General features: G+C 52.2%; 1 protein-coding gene across 8 annotated transcripts in view; it reads left to right on the top strand.

The window, feature by feature from the left end:
- Tio (zinc finger domain-containing protein tiptop) overlaps nucleotides 1-20,459 on the top strand; it is an 88,412-nt gene that overhangs the window by 46,040 nt on the left and 21,913 nt on the right. For 6 of the 8 annotated variants that reach the window (XM_076822983.1, XM_076822981.1, XM_076822982.1 and 3 more), the window contains one exon: nucleotides 6,605-6,736. The exons of the other annotated variants lie outside the window; for them this stretch is intronic. In XM_076822983.1, coding sequence (XP_076679098.1) covers nucleotides 6,670-6,736 — 67 coding nt within the window. In that variant the 5' untranslated portion in view covers nucleotides 6,605-6,669. The remainder of the gene's footprint in view (nucleotides 1-6,604; nucleotides 6,737-20,459) is intronic. 8 annotated transcript variants of the gene reach the window in all.

Raw genomic sequence — 20,459 nt, 5'->3', positions numbered from 1 at the left:
CCTGCTGGAGCGACATCGGCGTCGCGAAATTTTGCCACGTCGGATCAGCTTCTTTTCTTACCAAGAGCGCAGGTACGCAACCTGTTTAGCTCCGGGAAAAGAAAGAGGAGAAAAAAGCGAAAAAAGTGTCTAAGAGGCTCAGGTGCAGGTATCTCCAGCGTCCGGCTGGAGAGATCGAGTTGCTCGATGTCTTCTCAAATGCCTCGAGAAATTTAAAACGTCTAAGCCGTCAACTTTTCCGCCCCTGTTGCTTGATGCGCCCACCTTCCCACCTTCCTCCCCTTCCTCTCCGTCTTAGCGCGCCCTTTTTTCCTCTCTTCTCTTGGGGATCAGCGTCGCGAGCGGTTCAAGCTCCTCCGATACAATGAACTGTTTAAATTTACGTGGACGTATCAGAGCATGGCGCGCAACAGAAACGGCATCTCCGGCTAGACGCCTAGAAGAAGAGAATAGACTTCTTGCTGACAAGTGCGCTTCGATTTTTTGTCCAGCCGTTCGACCCGCTCGATCCGCTCGATCGAATCGAGACACTCGCAGCTGACTCCGAGCTCCGAGCCGTCCAACCTCGAACGCGTGGTCGAGCCACAGTCCTCGAGGATTGACAGCTGCGAAGAGTCATCTTCCACAGCGTCATCATGATCGTCGTCCTTATGGACGGCACCGCGATGATTGGCCGAAAGCGCATTTGTTTCGTGACACAGCAGGAGCGAGCGAAGGTATATACCGCTCGTCGTTCCGTTCGTCCTGCAAATGCATTTGCTAGCAAAGGAGCAACGGGGGCGGCAATATGCACCAACCACCGCGCGCACTCTTTTGTCGTATCGTCTGGCCTGCGGTGATAAATAGCTTGGCTGCCACTGCCGCGGAAAAAAATCAAAAATCGGCATCAAGGCCGAAGAAGAGACAGAAGCGTTGCTCGCTTGTCGATTACATACGTACATGTGTACACGCAGCGTCAACATTTCAACGGCGACTAATAATAGTCGACGGCGACGCGGGGCGTAATCTCGCTTCACTGCGACGCTCCTCAACTTTTCCGAGAGGGTAGAAAACTTTGACCGTCCGAGCAGCATTTCTCGAGAATGGTTTTGCGATCGAGACTATACGCGACATCGTGTACGTGGATAGGTGCCTCGATACCTGGAACGTTGCTTCGTCACTGTGGGCCTTTGGACTTTGCCGATGCATCGGCTGCGGCAACGCGAGGAAAGAACGAGAAGAAAGAATAGCAGGAAGAGAGAAACGCGGCTGAACGTACCTGAAGCAAAGTATCCGTAGCGGCAAGGATAATAAATAATAAAGGTATAGGTACGGGAGATTGATGGCTGCACCATGACTGACGTTCCATCAATCAACTCTGCGTCCTTCTCACGAAGGATCGGCCGACCAGTCGACCGGCTACGTCCCAACTATGTATGTACCTCCGTCCTCCTTTTCTTCTTGCTACGTCTCTCGCGCACTCCTCTCTCTCTCCTCCTTCCTTCGTTTTTTCATGCTCGCTATTATCGTACCGGTCCTTATTAGCCGGGTACCTTTCGCGTTTCTCGATTCATCCAGAAAGGACTACCTACCGCGACCGAACCTTTTCTCCTCGCGCTCCCACAATGACTACGCTATTTCCGAATCCTCTTACTTGGTGTTCACCTATTAAAAAGTCGCTTCCTAATTCCCCGAGACGGCAAGACGGCCCTATCCACCCCTGTACGATGGGTTTCCGCGCGTCGAACCGCTACTCTGTCGTACGAGCACTGCGTCTACTCGTATCCCGACGCGGATCTTCAAGCTCGTGCAGAAAGTATTCTCAACACACAGCATCGTTTCTGATTGTGTCTCGTCCGCGGACAATGGGGAGCCTCGCGACCAAATCTCTTGGCGAAACTCGCACCGACCGACTCGTACACCCGAAGAGCAGAGAGGAAGCGATACTGGGACATTTCGTTTCGGTGCGGTGCGGTACGGTACGGTGCAGTGCGGTCGTTGAGGAGACAGGGTTGAGCTAAGATAGAATAGAAGTAAAGTACGAGGGAGGACGGGGAGGCTGGCATCCACCGACTAATCCGTCCCCTTCGGCGTATGGTGAGTGGCCGGGACGTATCAATCGGAAGGCTGGTATAAGTTTCCGCCGTTGTGGTCCGCCGGTACCGAGGTTAGCTGTCGTGGTCAGTTTCGAATTGCGGCGATGTCAGTGACAGCTGTGCTCGAGGGCCGCGTATTGAACTCACGTCCAGTCACGCTCCTTTATACCTACTTACCTTGCCCCCTCTTGCCACCATTCTCTCTCTCTCTCTCTCTCTCTCTCTCTCTCTCTCTCTCTCTCTTTCTCTCGCTCTCTCTCTCCCAGCCCTGTACCCTATTTCCTTTTCCCTCTGTCCTTCTTCGGCGAGTTCTTCTACTCCGCGCTCCTGCCAGCCGAGTTTCTTCGACTCGGACGATCTCCACCGAAGGAAAGCTCCGCCACGATCCGAATCGATCGCTCAAACGATAGTTCCATGGAACGGGACACGCTCGCACACCGAGACTAACCGTCAACGATGAGGTAGGCGGTAGTCCATTCGAACTCATCTGCGGTGATTAGGATATACCCCTCTGTACCTACTTACATATCGCGCTCGAAACTCGGCGACCGCAGTTTTTCTTTTCATAAATCATTCTGACAATTTCACTCATTAGCTCCTAGTCTATTCAGTGGAGTAATTACAAGGAACGCTGTGTCATCGAGACCAGTATCAGATAGGTATCCAGTCATATGCTACCAGTGTTTCCAATCCCCTTTCATATCCACGATAGGTCGGCGCGGGGGAGCAGTCAGGGTCAGCAGTGTTTCAAGGATTTCGCGAACGCGTTTGCTTTGCGTTTTCTTGCTTCTGCGAATCCATAGTCAGTGCAGTCACTAAGCCCAGCGTAATGGCGGCTGGAAGAGCAGTCGCTATATTACGCCAAAGCCGATGAAGCTGTGGAGTACGAGACCGGTGGTCGTTACCGCGAATAGAGAAGCTTCGAGTCAGAGGTTGGAGACGTTTCGGGAGGTTCTAGCTACATAGAATCTAGAACGACCAGGTTCCAGGACGACCGCCTAGGGACGTTTCGACGCAACGAGCACGGCTTATCTTCCCTATACCTACCATCCTCGATGAAACGCGGAGTAGGTACCTATCTTCCACGGTTAGGTCGTTCCTCCTCTTCAGCCGTCTCGACCTATAGATAGACAAAACACTCTATCGTCCGAGCGCGAGCGCTTCGTTCTTCTGCAGATCAAAGCTTCGTAATAGAATGTCGCGTGGCAATTCGCAATCGAAACTCTCTTTATCGTCCCCTTCTTTTCCCTTGGAGTGAAAGACCGGCGACAAACAGGCTTTACAAGTTGCGAGGAAGGGTACGCGCAATGTCAGTTACCCCGGGGACTCATCGTTTTACGCTTTCACGTATTTTCGGGAAGTGACAGCGTCGGGGCGTGTTAGCACACAACAGAGAGGAGAAAAGGAGAAGGAGAAGGAGAGGGAGAAAAATAGAGGGACACGAGAAAGGGGACTTGACGATTTATAATCGGTGACGAATGTGCGCCTGCGATCGCAGGCTGCCCTCGTCTCTCGGGCATTTTATAAATGTCGCGGAGCAATAAAGACGCTCGATGGATTAGCCGTGAGCATGGCATTCCGAGGCAGCCGATTCTATTCTGGTGATTTGAAACCAGGCACGCGCGTCCAATGAATCAATCGAAGCCTCCTTCTTTTCCCCGAGTCTGCGAGCTTTGATCTCTCCAAGACCTTTAACGCTCGCGAAGGACGGATGTGTCCGAAGAAGCGCGCCGAATTCACCGAATTCGTCGAATTCTCCGATTTTCTCAGTCTTTTCAACTTCGCCGCCCAGCCAGCAAAGCTGACGATTCATCGCGCAGCATCGTTACTACACACTTACCTATTTTAGATTAGGTTTTACATACCTATACACGTAGTGGATGAATCGTCGAAATTGTCAGCCAAAGACTCGTATGCTTTCGGGAGCCCACGCGTAGATACGTACCTATTGGTCGAGAAATGCCCAATACGGCTTTGCTTAAAATGTATCGGTCCGCTGAGATTGCTAGATGCGTCCTCGAGTTCGTTAGCTGCTCTGCCAGCGAAAAATTCGACCGCAACACAGACCGCGTTGCCATCGCCATCGCCATCGTGTTGAATCGAGCGTACTTCCTCTCGGTTTTGGTTTTACGATACCATCCCACCCGCACTGTAGCCGTCCTCGAGTCCCTCGGTGAACCTCGGTCGTTCTTTTTCTTCGGTGCGGCGCGGCGCGGCGTGACACGAACACGCCGTATCCCCGTTGTTCCAAGAATTCACGTACGCGTCATAAATAGTGCCCTGCTCGCACTCCGCCTGTTTCTCCAGCCCCTTTTCTCTTCGATTTCTCGCGCGATCCGACGTTTTCCAATATTCCAAACTGCACCGATTCCATCTGGGGTCCCTCCGACGCTTCTTCAACGTCGTCCTCTTTTCCTGTCGCGCCTCCTCTGCCGCTGCCCCTGCCCTTTCTCACATTCACGAGTAGGTATCGATCCACGCGAAAGCGTGACCTTTTCCAATTCGAGACTCCTGTTAGCTTTCGTCTTGGGTACCCGAGCTTCTGGACATGGAGCACCAGGTCTCGCGCTCGTGTCTGTCGGTTCATCGCTCCGAAATTAAGTAGTCCAAGGGACGAAATTCCGAAAGTCCACTGTCGAAAGCACCGCGAGCACCGCGAGCCCTGTATCGCTGAATGGAATTGGCGCCAAACGTTTTACGAGCATGCGCTTGGCGTCGTTCGTCGTTCACGTTCGTCGCTCCTCGTCGTCGGCGCGGCGTGGGTTTGTTGTGCGTCGACCTTTACCTAACGGACCCCTCCGAGTCGTATCTATCCCCCTTAGCTTCGCTCGGCTCTCACGGCCTCCCTCTCGGCAACTACCACCGTGCAGCCACCCCCGTCGCCAACCCTGACCTGATTTATGGGATTCTCCAAGTGTCTACCCTGCCGACGCGCGTTTTCGAGCCTCCCTCCTGCTCCCCTACCCCTCGCTTTCTCCCCGGTCTGCTCGCGTAGACAGCTGGCTAGCGTTTCCACGAACGCGCCTCCACTTTCCTATATCTCGATCCTTTTATCGCTTCGTGCTCGGAACGGCTTGATTTTAGACGCGTTTACACGCCGACTTCGAGCGATCCCGACGGACCTGGAACGCGCCGAAATTTCTGCGGGCATTTCGGACCCTCCCGTGAATTTTCGTGGACGTTGAAATAAGCCGAGCGATTCGCGTAGCTGGCTGTTCTTCTGGCCGTGTAGGAACGTTTCTCCTCGAGTCCACCTCCGCAGCAACCCCTGTCGCCCACTTCTCTTCTCTCTCAGTTTCCCTGCTAGATATGGTCGAGTAATATACGAGCCCTGCATCTGTTCCCCGAGTGACGCAACGTCCCGCCATAGATCACACCCAGGCTTTTAGAGAGTGAAGGCTCTTAAGGAGGGTGGGTACGAGGGAAAGAGAGAAATAGGGAGAGCCGAAAAGCTTCTTACGGGCGGGAGAAACAGTGACGGGACGATAAAGGCAGAGAAAAGGACGACTATAGGACGAACCTAGACAGCAAGAGCGAGGGAGAAGGAGACTGACAGAGTGACGTACCGTTACCGTTAAACTCGACTGCAACGTAAAGAAGGACATGGGCGCGAGTACCTACCTACGGCTGCCGCAGGAGCAGCATTAGCCGCCCGCCGGACGGAAGTATCGCTGTACCGATAAATCGACATCCGGAAGCATGATTTCGAACATGTCACGTCCGCGAAAGGGGAGCAGATGCTCGGCCACGGGGTATGTTTTCTTTCGCGGGATCTGGATTAAGAATTTTTTTCTCACTATTCATTCGAAGGGACAGGAAGGTAAGACAAACGTAGGAGAAATACACGCCGATGCGATACAGCGCGGAAACCCGCCGCGCGCGACGTAGGAACGTAGAAACGTAGAAACCATTCAGCCGAGATATACGAGCGAGAGTTTGTTTGCGCTTATGGCCTGCGTCTGGAAACGGGGCCGAGAGGGACGAAAGGGAGGAGAGGGGTTGGCGCTTTATCGGAGCACCCTTATGCCTATTATGCCTCCTCATCCCCCGGCGGTAGCGGTTTAACACGACCGTCCCCTTGCCGCGCTCGTCGTTTCTCCGTCCGGTGGCCCCGCGACCGATTCCGACGCCGACGCCGACCGACGCCCACCGACCCCCACCGAGACCGACCGAGGCTCAGCGTCGCCGGGTGACGCGGCGCGCGAATTAAAACGCCTCATAAATATCTGAAACAAAGGCGGCCGCTTTCGAGGGCGTACGGTGGAAAGATATACGGCGGGTTAGGATGGCTGGTAAAGGGTGGATAAGAGAGGGACCGAGGGAAAATTGGTGGTGGCTGCACAGGGGCCACGATCCGAGCGTGCGCCACCCTTCGGAAAAATGCTTTCAAGGTGGCGAGGGGTACTTGGCTGGGGAAGGTGGTGGAAAGACTTTTTGCGAGCTAAAGTCCTAAAATTTTGGATCGATCGATCGTGGCCGGAGCGTTTTTCGCGACATTTTTCTCACCATCCTGACTTTTTCTCTTTCAGGTAAGTAGTGGTCTCCGATCGTTTGAAAAGCGAGCGGTTCGCAGCCGCCGCACTGGACGGGAGACATGCGCAGCAAGCAGCAGCCAAGGCCTTCCTTTCGGTGGCCTCAGCAACGCGGCGATAATCTTACCGGTAAATATCTCAAACGCAATATATCAGTACGCATGTACCATGCACACGCGTATCTGCGCACGCACCTTTACTTTTGCATCTTGTTGCGCTTTTCACGTTGCGTTTCCCGTGCTCCGCGACCTCTTCCCTTCGATATTCTCGTTGCCGTTTATGTACCAGCAACCGTTCAGCTGCCTCACATTTGACAAATGAACATCGCCGATCTGGATGCTCGCGACGATAGACATATATGCGTAGGTATCTGACTGCACGTATTCTCCCGCCGCGGCCGTTGCATCCTTGTCCGCCACGTGTGCGCAAGGAATAGTTGGACAGTTGATTATTTTCAATAGATTCCTGCTCTGTTTTAATTGCTATTGCCGTCGTGTTTCCATTAGATAGCGATAGAAATGCAGGCGCGTATGTGCTCCCAGGTATAATACATATTAAGCATGTACATTCGCTTTCGGCCATCCATCTCGTAGGCTCGTTAACACCGAACTGTACATACGTAGTTATGCGAGCGAGCGCGCTCTTGTCGCGCTGCGATTGGTGCGCTTCATCTTGCCAGTAGATGTTGAATGAAAGATTTTGACGGGAAATGGTTCGGCGCAATAATCTACATATATCCGCGTTCGCTGGGACCTCGTCGCGCGGTACTTGTCAGGGTCTAAGAACGCGAACCGACCGAAGCGGTGGCGACCGAGCTTTCACTTTGCCGAGAAGCAACGTGAACGATCGAGATTTGCGTGGCCGATAAGGAGGGAACTCGCACGGTTCGACGGATGGACTCGCAGCGGTGGATTTCGGGAGAAATTCGAGGGAAGCCGAGTTGGCGAAGCTGCGAGCACTTTGATAAGGGACACCAGAACGTGGCCGGTACCACCTTGGCCGACGTTGGAACCGAGAGCGGACGTCCCGCAGTAAAGTAAGAGTAAAGTCCGCGTGCGTGTGCAGGACAAACGGGGTCGCCGAGGGACACGCGACTCCTGTCTCCGACAGGCTCTAGCAGAGAGTCGTGCCGGTCTCGGCGATAACCCACGAATGACGTGACAAGCGAAATCCTGTATCCACGGTCCAGCCGGTCGCCACGGAATATCGGCGGCCGTCTAAATGAACCGTTGTACCTTCTGCTTTGATTTCAAAGAGCGGATCCCTAACAGCGGAGGAATATTCATTTAAATATCTGTCGATACTCGAGTCCGACGCGAGGGTTGCAGCGATGTCAGCGCCGGACTTATGTGCCCTCCGCGCGATCTCCGTTCTCCGTTCTCCGTTCTCCATTCTCCGTTTCCCATTCCCCGACCCCCGTTCCCCGTTCACCTTCACGTCCCCGTCCCCCTTTCCATTACCATTCGTTCTCTTCTACGGGTGCACGCGTACCTACCTGTCTACCTGCGCGCATTATATCTATACACGCCCACTGGCCGACGTCCGATCTCTCTCGCGGATACGTTCGATCCGCACTTTGTCCCGGCATCCACGCTCCCTTCGATCCACCCGTCTTCTGCCCTCTCCCTCTCTGGTCTACTCGGTCGTTTCTACAGCACGATCCTGTGACTTTTCATCTCCTTCGATTCGTTAAATGTATACCCGCTCCCGAATCCATTTTCATCTCGCGCTGAGCGCTCGTTCGTACGTACGATTCCGCAGCTTGCGAGGACGATCTTACCAAATAAAAATAGCAACTCGAGAGAACCAGAAGTTGAACGAGAACCAAGTTGACGAGAAGACGATTTGGTAGGGCAGGCGAAATTTTCCTGGCACCGGTAGGCGAATGGACCTTGAACCACAACGGTTAGTGCACTGACAAGACAGACAGATATAAGCGGAGAGAGGGAGAGGGAGAGAGACAGCCAAGGGAGCACTTCGCGCGCGTCATTTAAGCGGATCTTAATGCCGCCGTAAAACGCGGCAATGGCCGGCTTCCAGCCCATCGCTGTCTTTCACCAGCTTTCGCCGCTCTTCGATTCCCCAAAGCTAAACTATCCTTGTCCTCGTACGCGATACATCGTGTCTTTGTCACGCTTATTAATCGCCTCTCCGTACCATGACCAATTATTAATCTCTTCCCTTGCTTTCCTCGCTTTCCTCTCAACGGACTAAGGTATTGATCGACCGGTGCAATCATTGTCGCTTTTCCAGGAAAAGTCGAGAATTATCCAGGAAGGAGAAAGAAAAACGATTACCGTAAATGGTTTGACACATCGTTATCTCGTGCGCGACCAAACCGATAGATATACCATATAGACCGATATATATATTTTTAGATTCAATATACAATTGAGCGGGTGTAACTACTTTATTTAAAGGGGGGATTGCACCTTGTTCGGCTGAAAAATAGATAATTATTTGTGAATTTTTTGTACAAAAATGGTTCAACAAATTAATTTGAGGTTTAACAGGCTGTTCTATTGTATCTTGAACTATTGTTCTGAATTTTTGTGTGACAGTGAAAAAAAAACATGGCAGATGCAAGAGAGATCGTTGAAGAATAATCGGGTGGCCCTGGCGTTGACGAAAAGTACTGTAAGGATTATCCGAAACACAAAAAGGAAATAAGATTCTTAAACTATTTGAATGTGGCTATGGGTAGTAGTAGATGCATTAAGAAAAATAAAAAAGTGTTAAAATGGCAGCCTTTTGAAGAAGATGAAGCGCCCTGATTTGAGTCTGAGAAAGATTTTGCCTCAAAATCGGGAAAACTTCTTTAAATAAAAAAGGAACGGTACCAAATACCGTAATAAATCTACCACCACCCATAGCCACATTCATATAGTTTAAGAATCTCTTTTCCTTTTTGTGTTTCGTTTAACCCTGGCAGTACTTTTCGTCAACGCCAGGGCTACCTGATTATTTTCCAACGCTCTCTGTGTCTGCCATGTTTTTTCTTTCACTGGTACGCAAAAATTCAAGAACAATAGTTCTAGATACAATAGAACAGCCTGCCAAACCTCAAATTAATTTGTCGAACCGTTTTTGTACAAAAAATTCAAAAAGAATTACCTATTTTTCGGTGCAACAAGGAGCAATCCCCCCTTAATATACAATAGATGTGCACTTTAGTACACAACTTTAGTACACAACACTTCATGTGCAAATTAGCAATCGTGGACGAAAGTATGAAAGAGGGAAGATCGATACGGAAGGTATGAGATTAGAAGGGTGTTAGAGAAATCGAATAAACGGCGAAAAGGAAGGAAGGAAGGAAGGAAGGAAGGAAGGAAGGAAGGAAGGAAGGAAGGAAGGAAGGATGGAAGGAAGGAAGGAAGGAAGGAAGGAAGGAAGGAAGGAAGGAAGGAAGGAAGGAAGGAAGACACAACTTTACTCCCCGGGGGTACACATTCCCCGTATTTCCCCTTCCGTCGGTTCTCCCTCTCGAGTTGCTGCGCGTAGTCCTACTAGCAGCATTTTAATCCAGCGAACCAACGTCACTCCACCGCCCCGAATAATCAGCCTGAAATTCGTTGGAAGCGTAGGCAGGCGAATTGTCGCGAAACGCAACAAAAGAACGAGATATTAGTCGGCTGCGGCTGCGGCTGCGACTGTTGGCCGAACAGCAGTCGACCGAGGACTGACGGGGAATGGTACAGCCGACTATACGGAGAGCTGGCTGCAAGGGTTGCTGACATCCTCGACCGCAGTTGATTTCGTCCTTCCGGGCTTCCAGCAACGACCACGGGCACGCGGACGACGACGGCGACGGCGACGATGAACAAGAAGAAGACAACGAAGACGCCGACGAGTAATTAGACCACGCGTTGGAGGAACTGGATGTCCTTGTACATGTTATCGTGATCGAGATCTCGCGCTTACCGAGCGATTAATAATCTCGTTTCCTAGTCGATGCGTTTGCATACGCCACCGCAGGATTTAATTAATCACGAATTTATTTCACCGCGAGAATATCCTTTATCTTGCGGTATTTTTGCACGATCGCCGCGACGACGAAACGTCTGAACGAGTGGCTAATTTCAATGCAAAGGAGAAGAACACGTATCTACGTAATCGCGGATGGGTGATTTTCTACTTGCCAAATATCTAATTCGGAAAAGAAACTGTTTGCTCGCCTCTCCCTAGAATTGGTCGGTGCGACAAAATTTAACGCTAGATGGTTGAAAAGGAGAAGAGAGAAATAGGGGCATAAAAGGAAAGGGAGTAAAAGGTGGACGGGATGCTGTGAGTCGGTGTGCGTCGGTGTGCGTCGGTTGGCTCGAAGAAGCAGAAGGAGCGTGCGGTGCACGGGAGTGTAAGGAGAGCGGAATGAATCGCTGCCACTCAAGGAGCAGCCGACGGACGTGCCGGACGGGCTGACAAGGCCGCGCTCATTCCTCGCTCGTAGCTCGACCGCGCGCCGCGGCCGCGGCCGCGGCGCGCCGATGCAACGCCAGTGGAACGCCATCCGAGCATACTTTCAACCAACCGCGTCGATATAACTGTCCACTACCGATAACTACGACGAGTTACGGTTGCTAAGCGCGCCATCCTTGCTGAGATCGCGATGAGGGAGCTTCCCTGTCTCTCTGTGAGTCCACCTCTGCTTTTGCGTCTTTGCAGCATCTCCCTCTCCCTCTCTCTCTCTCTCTCTCTCCCTCTCTCTCTCTCTCTCTCTCTCTCTCTATCTATCTATCTCTCTCTCTCTCTCTCCCTACCCATCTACCTCCACCTTTGTACCTCCCTGCCTCGCCAGTCAGTTTGTCCTCCCTCTTATCCCTCCTGTCCCCTCTGTTTGACGCGAGTTCACGCTCGCGACCGCGATGTACATTCGGCCGTCCATCCATCTACGTGTCTCTCATACGTAACGCGTATCCTACACTCTCGGACTCGGCTTAATTATAATACGGAGATATTTATTACCGCGCGTATCGTCTATTTCTGTCGGCGACCGTAGGAGGACCGAGTAAGCCCGGGTAAGCGATATCGCGAAAGCGACCAAACTGGCTCCGTCGTCGTCGTCGTCGTCTGCCACGAAATCGACGGATCGGCCGATCGACCGAGTCGCAGTGACGTCTAAGTTTGCCGGTCGCGAGAATTTCGTGTCCGTTGCAACGAATAGTTCGGTCGCTGCGGTCAGGGGTTGACAAATCTGGCGAGGAATGAAAAATTAGCAACGAGACGGGTGAAAGTAGGAGGACGATGCAGAAGAACGAGGCGGGAGACACGTGAAACGAGCCGCAGCAGCAGCAGCGGCACTCTCGTGATTCCCGGATCGCGATGCACCGCATGCCGCAGTCGAGTCGCGTGTTGTTTCGTTTGGATTTATGCGCGCGGACGAGTGATAAGACCGCGTCGAATAATACGCTCCTCCTCCACCTGCCAGCGGGCGGCGCGCGGTGGCCACCCTCATTTTTAATTCCCCACAGCCGCGGCCCGACGGCCGATCTCGCTAGATGCTATCGCGGCCGCGGCGATTCCAGGTGAGCCTTTCAAACCGAGGCACAATAGCCCTTCCGAGCATCGCGTCAAAAGCATCCAGGTGCTTTTGCCGAACCCACTAGTTTTCCACCTCGAGTGCTCCATTCCGTCCACGACCCGCGAACCGCGAACCAGGTCGCGAGGAGGGTATATAGATACACCTCCGTCACGGGTTCCACGCGTTTCCATCGACGTCAATTATTCCGATTAAACGCAGTCTGGTTATGCTTGTCGGAATCAATCGGTGCGACACAGCAAGAATAAGAAGAAGCCATCGAAGAGACCTCGCTTTCGCTCCTCTCGTACGCGTCGCATCGTAATTAATATCCCCGTCGCGACGACCTCGATCCGTCTCGACGCACCTGGCTTTCGTCTCGTCCCGCGCACTCAAAACGATGACTCGATACGACTCGAGACGACTCGAGACGAGACTGGAATTATTAATATTCAGAAACGACACCGCTCGATCTGCCCGCCCTCCACATTTCCTTCGCGATCGTGGGTCGAGGCTGTCCTTCTTCTCGATTATCCAGACGAATGCGTCGAGCCTATCGCGACTAGTACGGGAAACGTCATTCGTACGTCTAAATCAACGTCCGATCTTGCTGACAAGTCACGCTCCATACGTTTTAGTACGGAGTAGCAGCGGTATCGATCACCTTTCATTTCCACCGGCCTCAGCTTTTCCTTATCGTTGCATTCGCCGAATCGCAAGTCGACGAGAGCCTTGCAAGCAGGCCGATCGTCTCTGTTTCTCAGCTCTTGCAACACGCGCGTTACGTATTGGACTGCGAGATCGTCGGGAGAACGATCGACGCGTAGCGCTTGTCGCGATCTCACCGAGCTTCACAGAAGCGAGAGAAAGAGTAAGAGTAAGGGAAGAGAGACAAAAGAGGAGCAAGTGGACGCAAAGTGGACGGTACGTCCCGTCCGTCGCGTTGCTGCCGTCAGATTATCGTTCTGACACTTTCCGAGTTATTCCGGTCGTATGCCTTCTCACGGTGTTCGGACGTTGCTTCTCTCCCAGAGAGAGGAGAGCATCATCCCTGCTGCTACTCTCTGCTCTCTGCTCTCTGCTCTCTACCTTCTGCCTACCCCTCACTGGCTCATCTTCCAACGACTTTCAACGTCCTCCTACCTATTCGATGAGCGGTCGTTGGACAGATCGAGCGAGAGACGAAAGAAGACTGCCGCGAAGGTGGACGTGCAGAAAGTCAGAGGGAGAGCGAGAGAGAGAGACGGAGGCGGAGAGAGCCAAGAGAATCGCGTATCTGTGTATTTGAAGTCCGGTCGACCCGTTTGACCGGTGTCGATCAAATTTCCGAGGACGAGATTATTCAAGGACGTCGACGATCGAGACAAAGCTCCTTTCGTGGCCGTGTACCCCTTCTCGTCGTCGACTTTTACTTTTTCTCTGCCACCTCCATCTCTCCCCTTTCCCCATTTCTCTTTTCTCTCCCTCGTCCATCTCTTTCTTTCGTTTCCCCCTGTGTTCGTCGCGCCGAAAACCATCTTTCGCCAAATTACTCTGCGTATCCGAAAAAGCGAGTGCGAATTTAACCACGCGCGTCCATCAATTAATAATGCAATCATCGTTCTCGATTGGATTATCATTGGGAGGACAGAAAAAGAGGGACGAAAATAAACGCGGGTGGAGAATGGAACGGTACGCGTAGCGACGCGAGAGAATGTCGTTTTACACGCACGCGCCTATACGTTTATCAAATTATTTCAGTTTTATACGAGCTTATCGATCGACGAAAGCGGCGACTCGTTGGAACTTGGACTGGTTCCGACGCGACCACGCAACTCTCCGTGGCGTCGCGTCGCGTCGCGTCGCGTCGACACCGCTCGCCGCTGCTTTCCGCTCCTCTTCCTAGACCAAATTACCGCCACCGTACGTTTCCGCAAGCAAGAGATACGAATGCGATTGCTTCTCTCGCGGAGCACAAAGTTTCCTGCATTTTTATCCTTGACTCGCGGATAGTGCGCGAAAAATAACAACGCCGGTCGCGAGAGAACCGTGTTTCCCGACTGCTAATTATCGGGCGTTAATTGATGCAGCGCCGCGCTCGTTACGCGTCTATCATTAGGCAACGCAAGAGTGTACGCCAGCGCAGAACATCAGCGGCGCGTATTAAAATGCAAACATTCGACTCCAGTTCGGACGGTTTAATGCTTCGTTCGATTCGAGCGCGCCGACCAGGTAATTAAATCGAATGAAATTACGAACGATTAATGCTCTGAACGCGCTCGTGGGTCACGAATCGGCGCGAAATCACCGAGTTCCCGACCAAAAGTATATTCCAAAAAGAGTTATTTCATTGTCTGCAATCTGAATTTCCCCGGAACGTTCGTTTGGTGTTCGTTGGCGAATCTCGTGTCTGGATTTTTCAAAATTCTGCTTACTGTACCGAGAACAGGTTACTGTTCTCGTCCGGGCTGCAGTTGGCTCCGAGACGAGAGGTGGTTAACCAACCGATGAAAAAGGAAAAGGACACGCGAACGGAAGGTAAAAAAAGGAGGGTCGGTATTATATTTTTGCGGTGTATTACGTTGTACGAAGCGTGGTAGAGCGGGTTTCATCCCCACCACGGATGCGAGCCATTATCGCGAAATACTGCAGATGCATCTACGCACACCGACACGTTTTTGGACATTAGCATAGCCGCGCAGCGTGTACGAACGCAAGGGGAGACTGGTGTGCGCGTAAGTTAATGCTGCTGCTGCTTGAGAGAGGGAGCGGCGCGACATTTCCCTGATGAAGTTGAGCCGCGACGCGTAATAAGGGTCGCGAGAGACGAGACGGACCACGAACGGCCAGGCGGACGGGTGGACGTTGCTGAAAGGAGTGGAACAGACAGAGCTACGGTCTAGCCAGGAGTATAGAGGCCCGGCCCGATGCGAGCCTAGCCTCTACGCTCCTCCAGCAAATTGCAACGCGTTTCCTCTTGTGCGTTTCGGCGCGCACAGGCTGAACGAGCCGAAGTTAACGCGTTTCGCACGTTCCTCGAGCAATGTCGACCATGGGGTAGTAAGTAGAGTCGGGCCAAAGGGACGCGAACGCCAACGCGACGCAAGGTCTCGCGTGGTTGCGCGCGCTACGGTATCGAACGTACCAACGGTGGCTGAACTCAAGGTGGTCCACTACATCCCTGGGTGAAGTTGACGCGCGGGGTGGACCTGTCGAGGAGAAGGGTCGAGGCTGGAAGCGGACGTGACACGGCCGTCTTGTGACCCGTACCGTTCCACCGACACGCCGCTCTTTCTCCGTCCAACCCCCTCTTGGCTCCTGGCCGCTAGCCTCCGGTCCTTGTCCCACGTTCCACGTCCCACATCCCCGTCCCACGATCCACGTCCCACGCCCCCCGTCCCCCAGTCCACATGCCACCACGCCGACCGACCGCCGCTAGTCCAGCTCTATTGTTGTTATTATTAAAGGGGGTCGTTGGGGGTGGCTGCCGCTCGGGTGAGAGGGACGATGACGGAAAGGAAGGCGGCGTCTGCAGGTGACAGATGAAACAGCTACCCTCTCCCTCGCACTCTCTCTTTAGAACCCTCTCGTTCTCTCCCGCCCTCCTGCCCCTAACTCTACCCCTCTCTCTTTCGCTCTCCTATACTCTGTTCTTTCATCGAATACACTTGTTCGTCCGTTCGTTCGTTCGTTCGCTTGCTCGGTTGCTCGCACGCATACGCGCGCTTTTACAGCAAACGAGATAGAGCGACAAACGATGGAAAAGAACGGGCTGAAGGGGGGAGAGAAGGAGAGTGGCTCACAGGGAGGACAGGGACGGAGCTTTCTCTCTTTCGTTACTACAAGCTCACGTTCGCCCTTCGCGCACCACACCCCACAGTCTTTTGGTGCGTTGTTCGGTATCGAAGGTTCCAGCTTTCTTCGGACAGTCGAGTCCAATTGCCGATGCATCTCGGCAGATGCCTTGTATCGCGGCGGATCGTTTAATTGGCTGTTTAAACGACTGCTCCGTCGACGAGCTACGGCAAAAGCACCTATGTACTCACTTAGGTACATACTTACGTACGTTCGGCGATGAAAGTCGCAATGAACATGGAGAGAGGAAAAGAAGCGCGACAGAGGTTGGTCGAGGTTAGTTTCATCACGGTCCAGTGTACTCGGGTCTGCCGACAAAATGGACACACCAGGACACGCAAGGAATGCGTGTTCCGCGTCCCCTTGGTCGTGCTGACAAAGAAAAGAGGTCGTAGAGCCACGTACGTTCGCTACGAATTCTCCCGTTCCCCTGCTCTACCGCGAGGACACACCGCCCCGGTCCGCTCCGAAATAACTCGACGTCACGGTTCGTCAGCCCCTTTAATCGCAGCCAGCACCCTGCACGGATAGGACGCTCCGGCATCCCGGCGTCGCGTCGCGTCGAGTCGTCCTCCGACTTGGCGAGAACTCGAGGATCCGCCGGAGATCCATGAGAGACAAAACCAATAAACCGCCCCGGGACGATATTCGGAAGTCTGTTGGAAGGGACTCGGACTGACTGCTCGTCCGAACCACTTGCTCTCCTTCGCGGCCCCGCGTGCCATCTCTCGCTTTTCTAGTCTTTCGGGCTTCCGTGGCTGAGACTCGAAGACAAAATCCTCCCGCCAGCGTGTCTTTCCTTGCTGAATATGCAATGAAGCTTACGGGTGTGGTTTCGTTCCCTTCTTCGTTCGTCCGTTTCTCCGACCGTTCGTGCATCAGTTTGTTCGTCGGAAGCTTACAGTTTCATCCTCCACCCATTATCGATCCCGACCACGTTTATCCGAAAGAAACGGACGTCGTTCTTCGTCGAGCCCTCCCCATTACCGTTTGCTCTCAGTGGCAAACGAGAAATCGATCGAGAATTTCGGCTGCGACGCGAGTACAGACTAAGGTTTCGCCAGTCGCCAGGCCATGTCCGTCAACTGGAATACGTCCGAAGAGTGAACGACGGTGGACGCCCAGGCGTCGTCGCCGCTCACAGCATTGATCTGTCGGACGGCTGTCTTGATATCGACGGTGGGGAGGGTCCGGAAAGGCGGCTAGGCGGCTAGGCTGCCAGGCGGCTACTAGACGGCGGCCTGCTCCTTTACCCCGCGGAATCCCTCGCTACGGACGGACGCGCGACTCCTCGTAGGCGAATGGAGTCCAGACGTGTAAACCGGTGGAGTCGGCGGAGTCGTCGCGCTTCCAAACACTCTGAGTCCGCGTTCATTTCAACTTCTTTCCGCTTCTTCCCCAGGGACGCGCAGGATCTCACTTTCCTCTTCTTGCTTCTTCCCTCGCCGCTATCCCCCCCTCTCTCTCTTCATCTCGCCCTCGGAGGCAGTTGGCTGGCTCGTTGGTCCGCTGTCACGGGCAAACGTTAATCGAGGCAAATTGAACGCCGCACGGTTCTCGACGCTCGATTAACCATCCCCTCGGCGATCCTCTACCCTTCCACGATTTCCTGCGTATCGCTTGTCCGCGCGGCTCGCATCCCCTTTCGGATTTCCGAGTCACCACGAAACATTATGCGCGGACGATTCGCGCCGACTACATCCGACTCCGTGAATTCGAAGCATCTAACGGGATCGACGTACCTACTTTTCGCCGAATGAAATTCAACCTTCTTATCGGAGCTGCCGATTTACATCATCAACAATCATCGCGTTCCCTTGTTCCCTGTAGCCGTTTATACACGAGTCGCGGTAGATGTATGTAGAGGACAGGTGGGATAGTTGATCACAGTTTTGCTTTTTTAGTAAAATAATGATAGTGGTTTGCTTTGTTTGTATTTAATTATGTAAGTTTTGATTCTTAGAGTATTTTCAATATACTTGTACAAATTTGAGAGCTGAAAACTAATTTTAATGACTGAATTTCAACATTTTCTGGCAGTGGTGTTATGCACAAGTATCCCTCACTGAAGGGGAGACTTCATCAAAAGGTTAGGGAGACTTGATCAGTGAACTTTAAGAGTAATAACACATTAAATTTCTAAAAAATATTTATTATCTTCGTCAATAACATGAAATAAATGGAATATTATTGAAAGAAAGTAAACTATAACAAACTTGAAAGAATTACTAAAAAAATAAAACCGAAGAATTAAACTTTATGACATAAAACAACATAAATGCATTCCTAAAAGACATTTCACTTAAATATCATCTGATTAAGATGATGATGATGAAGAAAAAATTTTCCTTCTCACTTTTTTTGCTGCATTTTTCCGTTTTATTAGCCGTTCTATGGTTCTTTTTGGGTCATTTTCAGCTGATCAAGTATCCCTAAATGCACTCGATTTGAATAAGATGCAAAATTAAACTTACCTTAAATATTTAGATCAATCAATAAATAGCATTAATAGACCAGAAATTGCTGTTTTTACCTACTATATTTCAAATCGTTGAAAATGACACATTTACTCGAAAAGGAGGAAGAACAAGCAAACCGAAGTACCTATTTACTTTTTGGCTGCAAATCAGATCGAAGCTTCTAACAACATTATTCTATGCTCTCAAAAGAAAACTGCAACGTGAAGTGTAGCGGTAATGCAAACATTACCACGATAACGTGACAGCAGGCACAAATTGCCAATATATTAATTAAAAAGCTGATGTGATCACGTATCCCCGCTGATCAACTATCCCACCTTTCCTCTATGTATGTCGACGACTTGAGATCCGAATTTCGCTTAATCATCCGATTGTGGATCACGAATAACCCTAATTTTCGAACACTTCGGAACGAACAAGTTTATTGCTAAACGGTGCTCGATGAGATCGTAGGAGAAACCAAGAGGCGCGTCAATTACTATACATATAGAACCAAGGGAGAACTGCTCCTCCCCTAGCGCAGTTCGATTATCGCGTTCGCGACTGACCTGACCATCGTGCACATTCACTCGTCGATCGTGGACGTTGCCAAGGCGTTGTCCTCCCGGTCCTTTTCGGTATCGTCGCAAGCAGGGGCCAGGCAGGGAGAAGGTGGACGAAACTGGCGGAATATGCGAACCGATAGCGATAGACGAGGGGAAGACGGTGGCGAGCAAAAGCAGGAGAAGGGGGAGCAGAGGAAGGTGTTCCGCACGGAGTTGAAACGGATACGTACGCGAGTAACAGGACGAGAAGGAGGATAGAGGACGGTTTAGGTTAGGTTGGTCGCCTGACCCGGTTGACAATCGATTGACGGCTGTCGCCAAGAACCTCCACCCTTTCTACCGTCTAACCCGGCAGTCCTCCCCGATCGACTCGATCCCATCAGTCTCCTTCTCGCGCAGTATCCGTTCGCCCCAACGCGACTCGACGCGACGCGACGCAACGCGACTCACGGCTCGATTATCTTTCCTCAATTATTATCTTCTGCCAGAAGAACGGAAGATTACGTTGCTGATGAAGAGCAGCAGCTCCGATCATTTCCCCCAGCGCTTAAGGGGAATGGCGGATGTCGAAGGGGACGTCGAGAGCTGCATCTTTGTCACGCGGTCCTGTCCGTCAGGTGTATCGCGACAGGAGAGCGCAACGTTCTCTCCTTTCGCTCGCAATTTCAAATTTAATTAAGCAAATTTCATCGACCTCTCTCGATAAACCGCGGTTCGTTTCCCTTTCCTCGGTCATCCATCCGATCAGCATGACACAAGGGACAGATGACGATGGAGAATTAGAGGGTGGAAGGTCGGGACTTGGAGGGGTGCAGCTCGGGGAACTGGAACGAAAAGATTGTAGGCGGGAGAGTGCGTTGAACAGCAAAAATGTACTACATCGAACAAGCATCCCTCGTAGAAGGTACACAACCGATTACACGCGTGTACGATTGTACGACGGGCGGCGTAGTGCGTACGAGCGTCACGCACACGATTGCCCGCCTGTCCGTATGCGAGCCTCTTTTCCACGGTCCCAGCGACCGTGCACACCGAGCAAGCTCCGCCGAGAGGTAATAGGATGGATATATACCGGGCGGTGTTGGATATTATTTGCCGAGGACAGTGACAAACGCCCGTCAACGTCATTTCCACTCGCAGCGTCGCGTCGCGTCGAGTCGGTCGGCTTCCTCCAACAGCACCGGCACCGGCACCGCGCGCGCGGTATCACCCTCTATACGAGACACCTTCGCCTCTTGCACCACCATCTCCACCATCTCCTCTGCCTCTTTCTCTCATCTCTCGCTTCTCCTTGCTTGTTCCTCTCACGGGAGGCGAGCTAGAAACGTGACGGGCATATCTAGTCCTGGACCTACTCGTCGTCTCTGCCAGCCATCAAGAGACGCCTCTGGTGACTGCGTCGCTCGTCCCCCTCCTGCCTGGGTGCCTACCTCTTCTCTACGCAACAATCGCGATTCGCCACCCGTTCTCCACCC

This window comes from Andrena cerasifolii, chromosome 11 (genome assembly GCF_050908995.1).
Source record: "Andrena cerasifolii isolate SP2316 chromosome 11, iyAndCera1_principal, whole genome shotgun sequence".
NCBI classification, from domain to species: Eukaryota; Metazoa; Arthropoda; class Insecta; order Hymenoptera; family Andrenidae; genus Andrena; species Andrena cerasifolii.
Note: the sequence above shows the minus strand (reverse complement) of the source record. Positions and strands in the feature narration are given on the sequence as shown.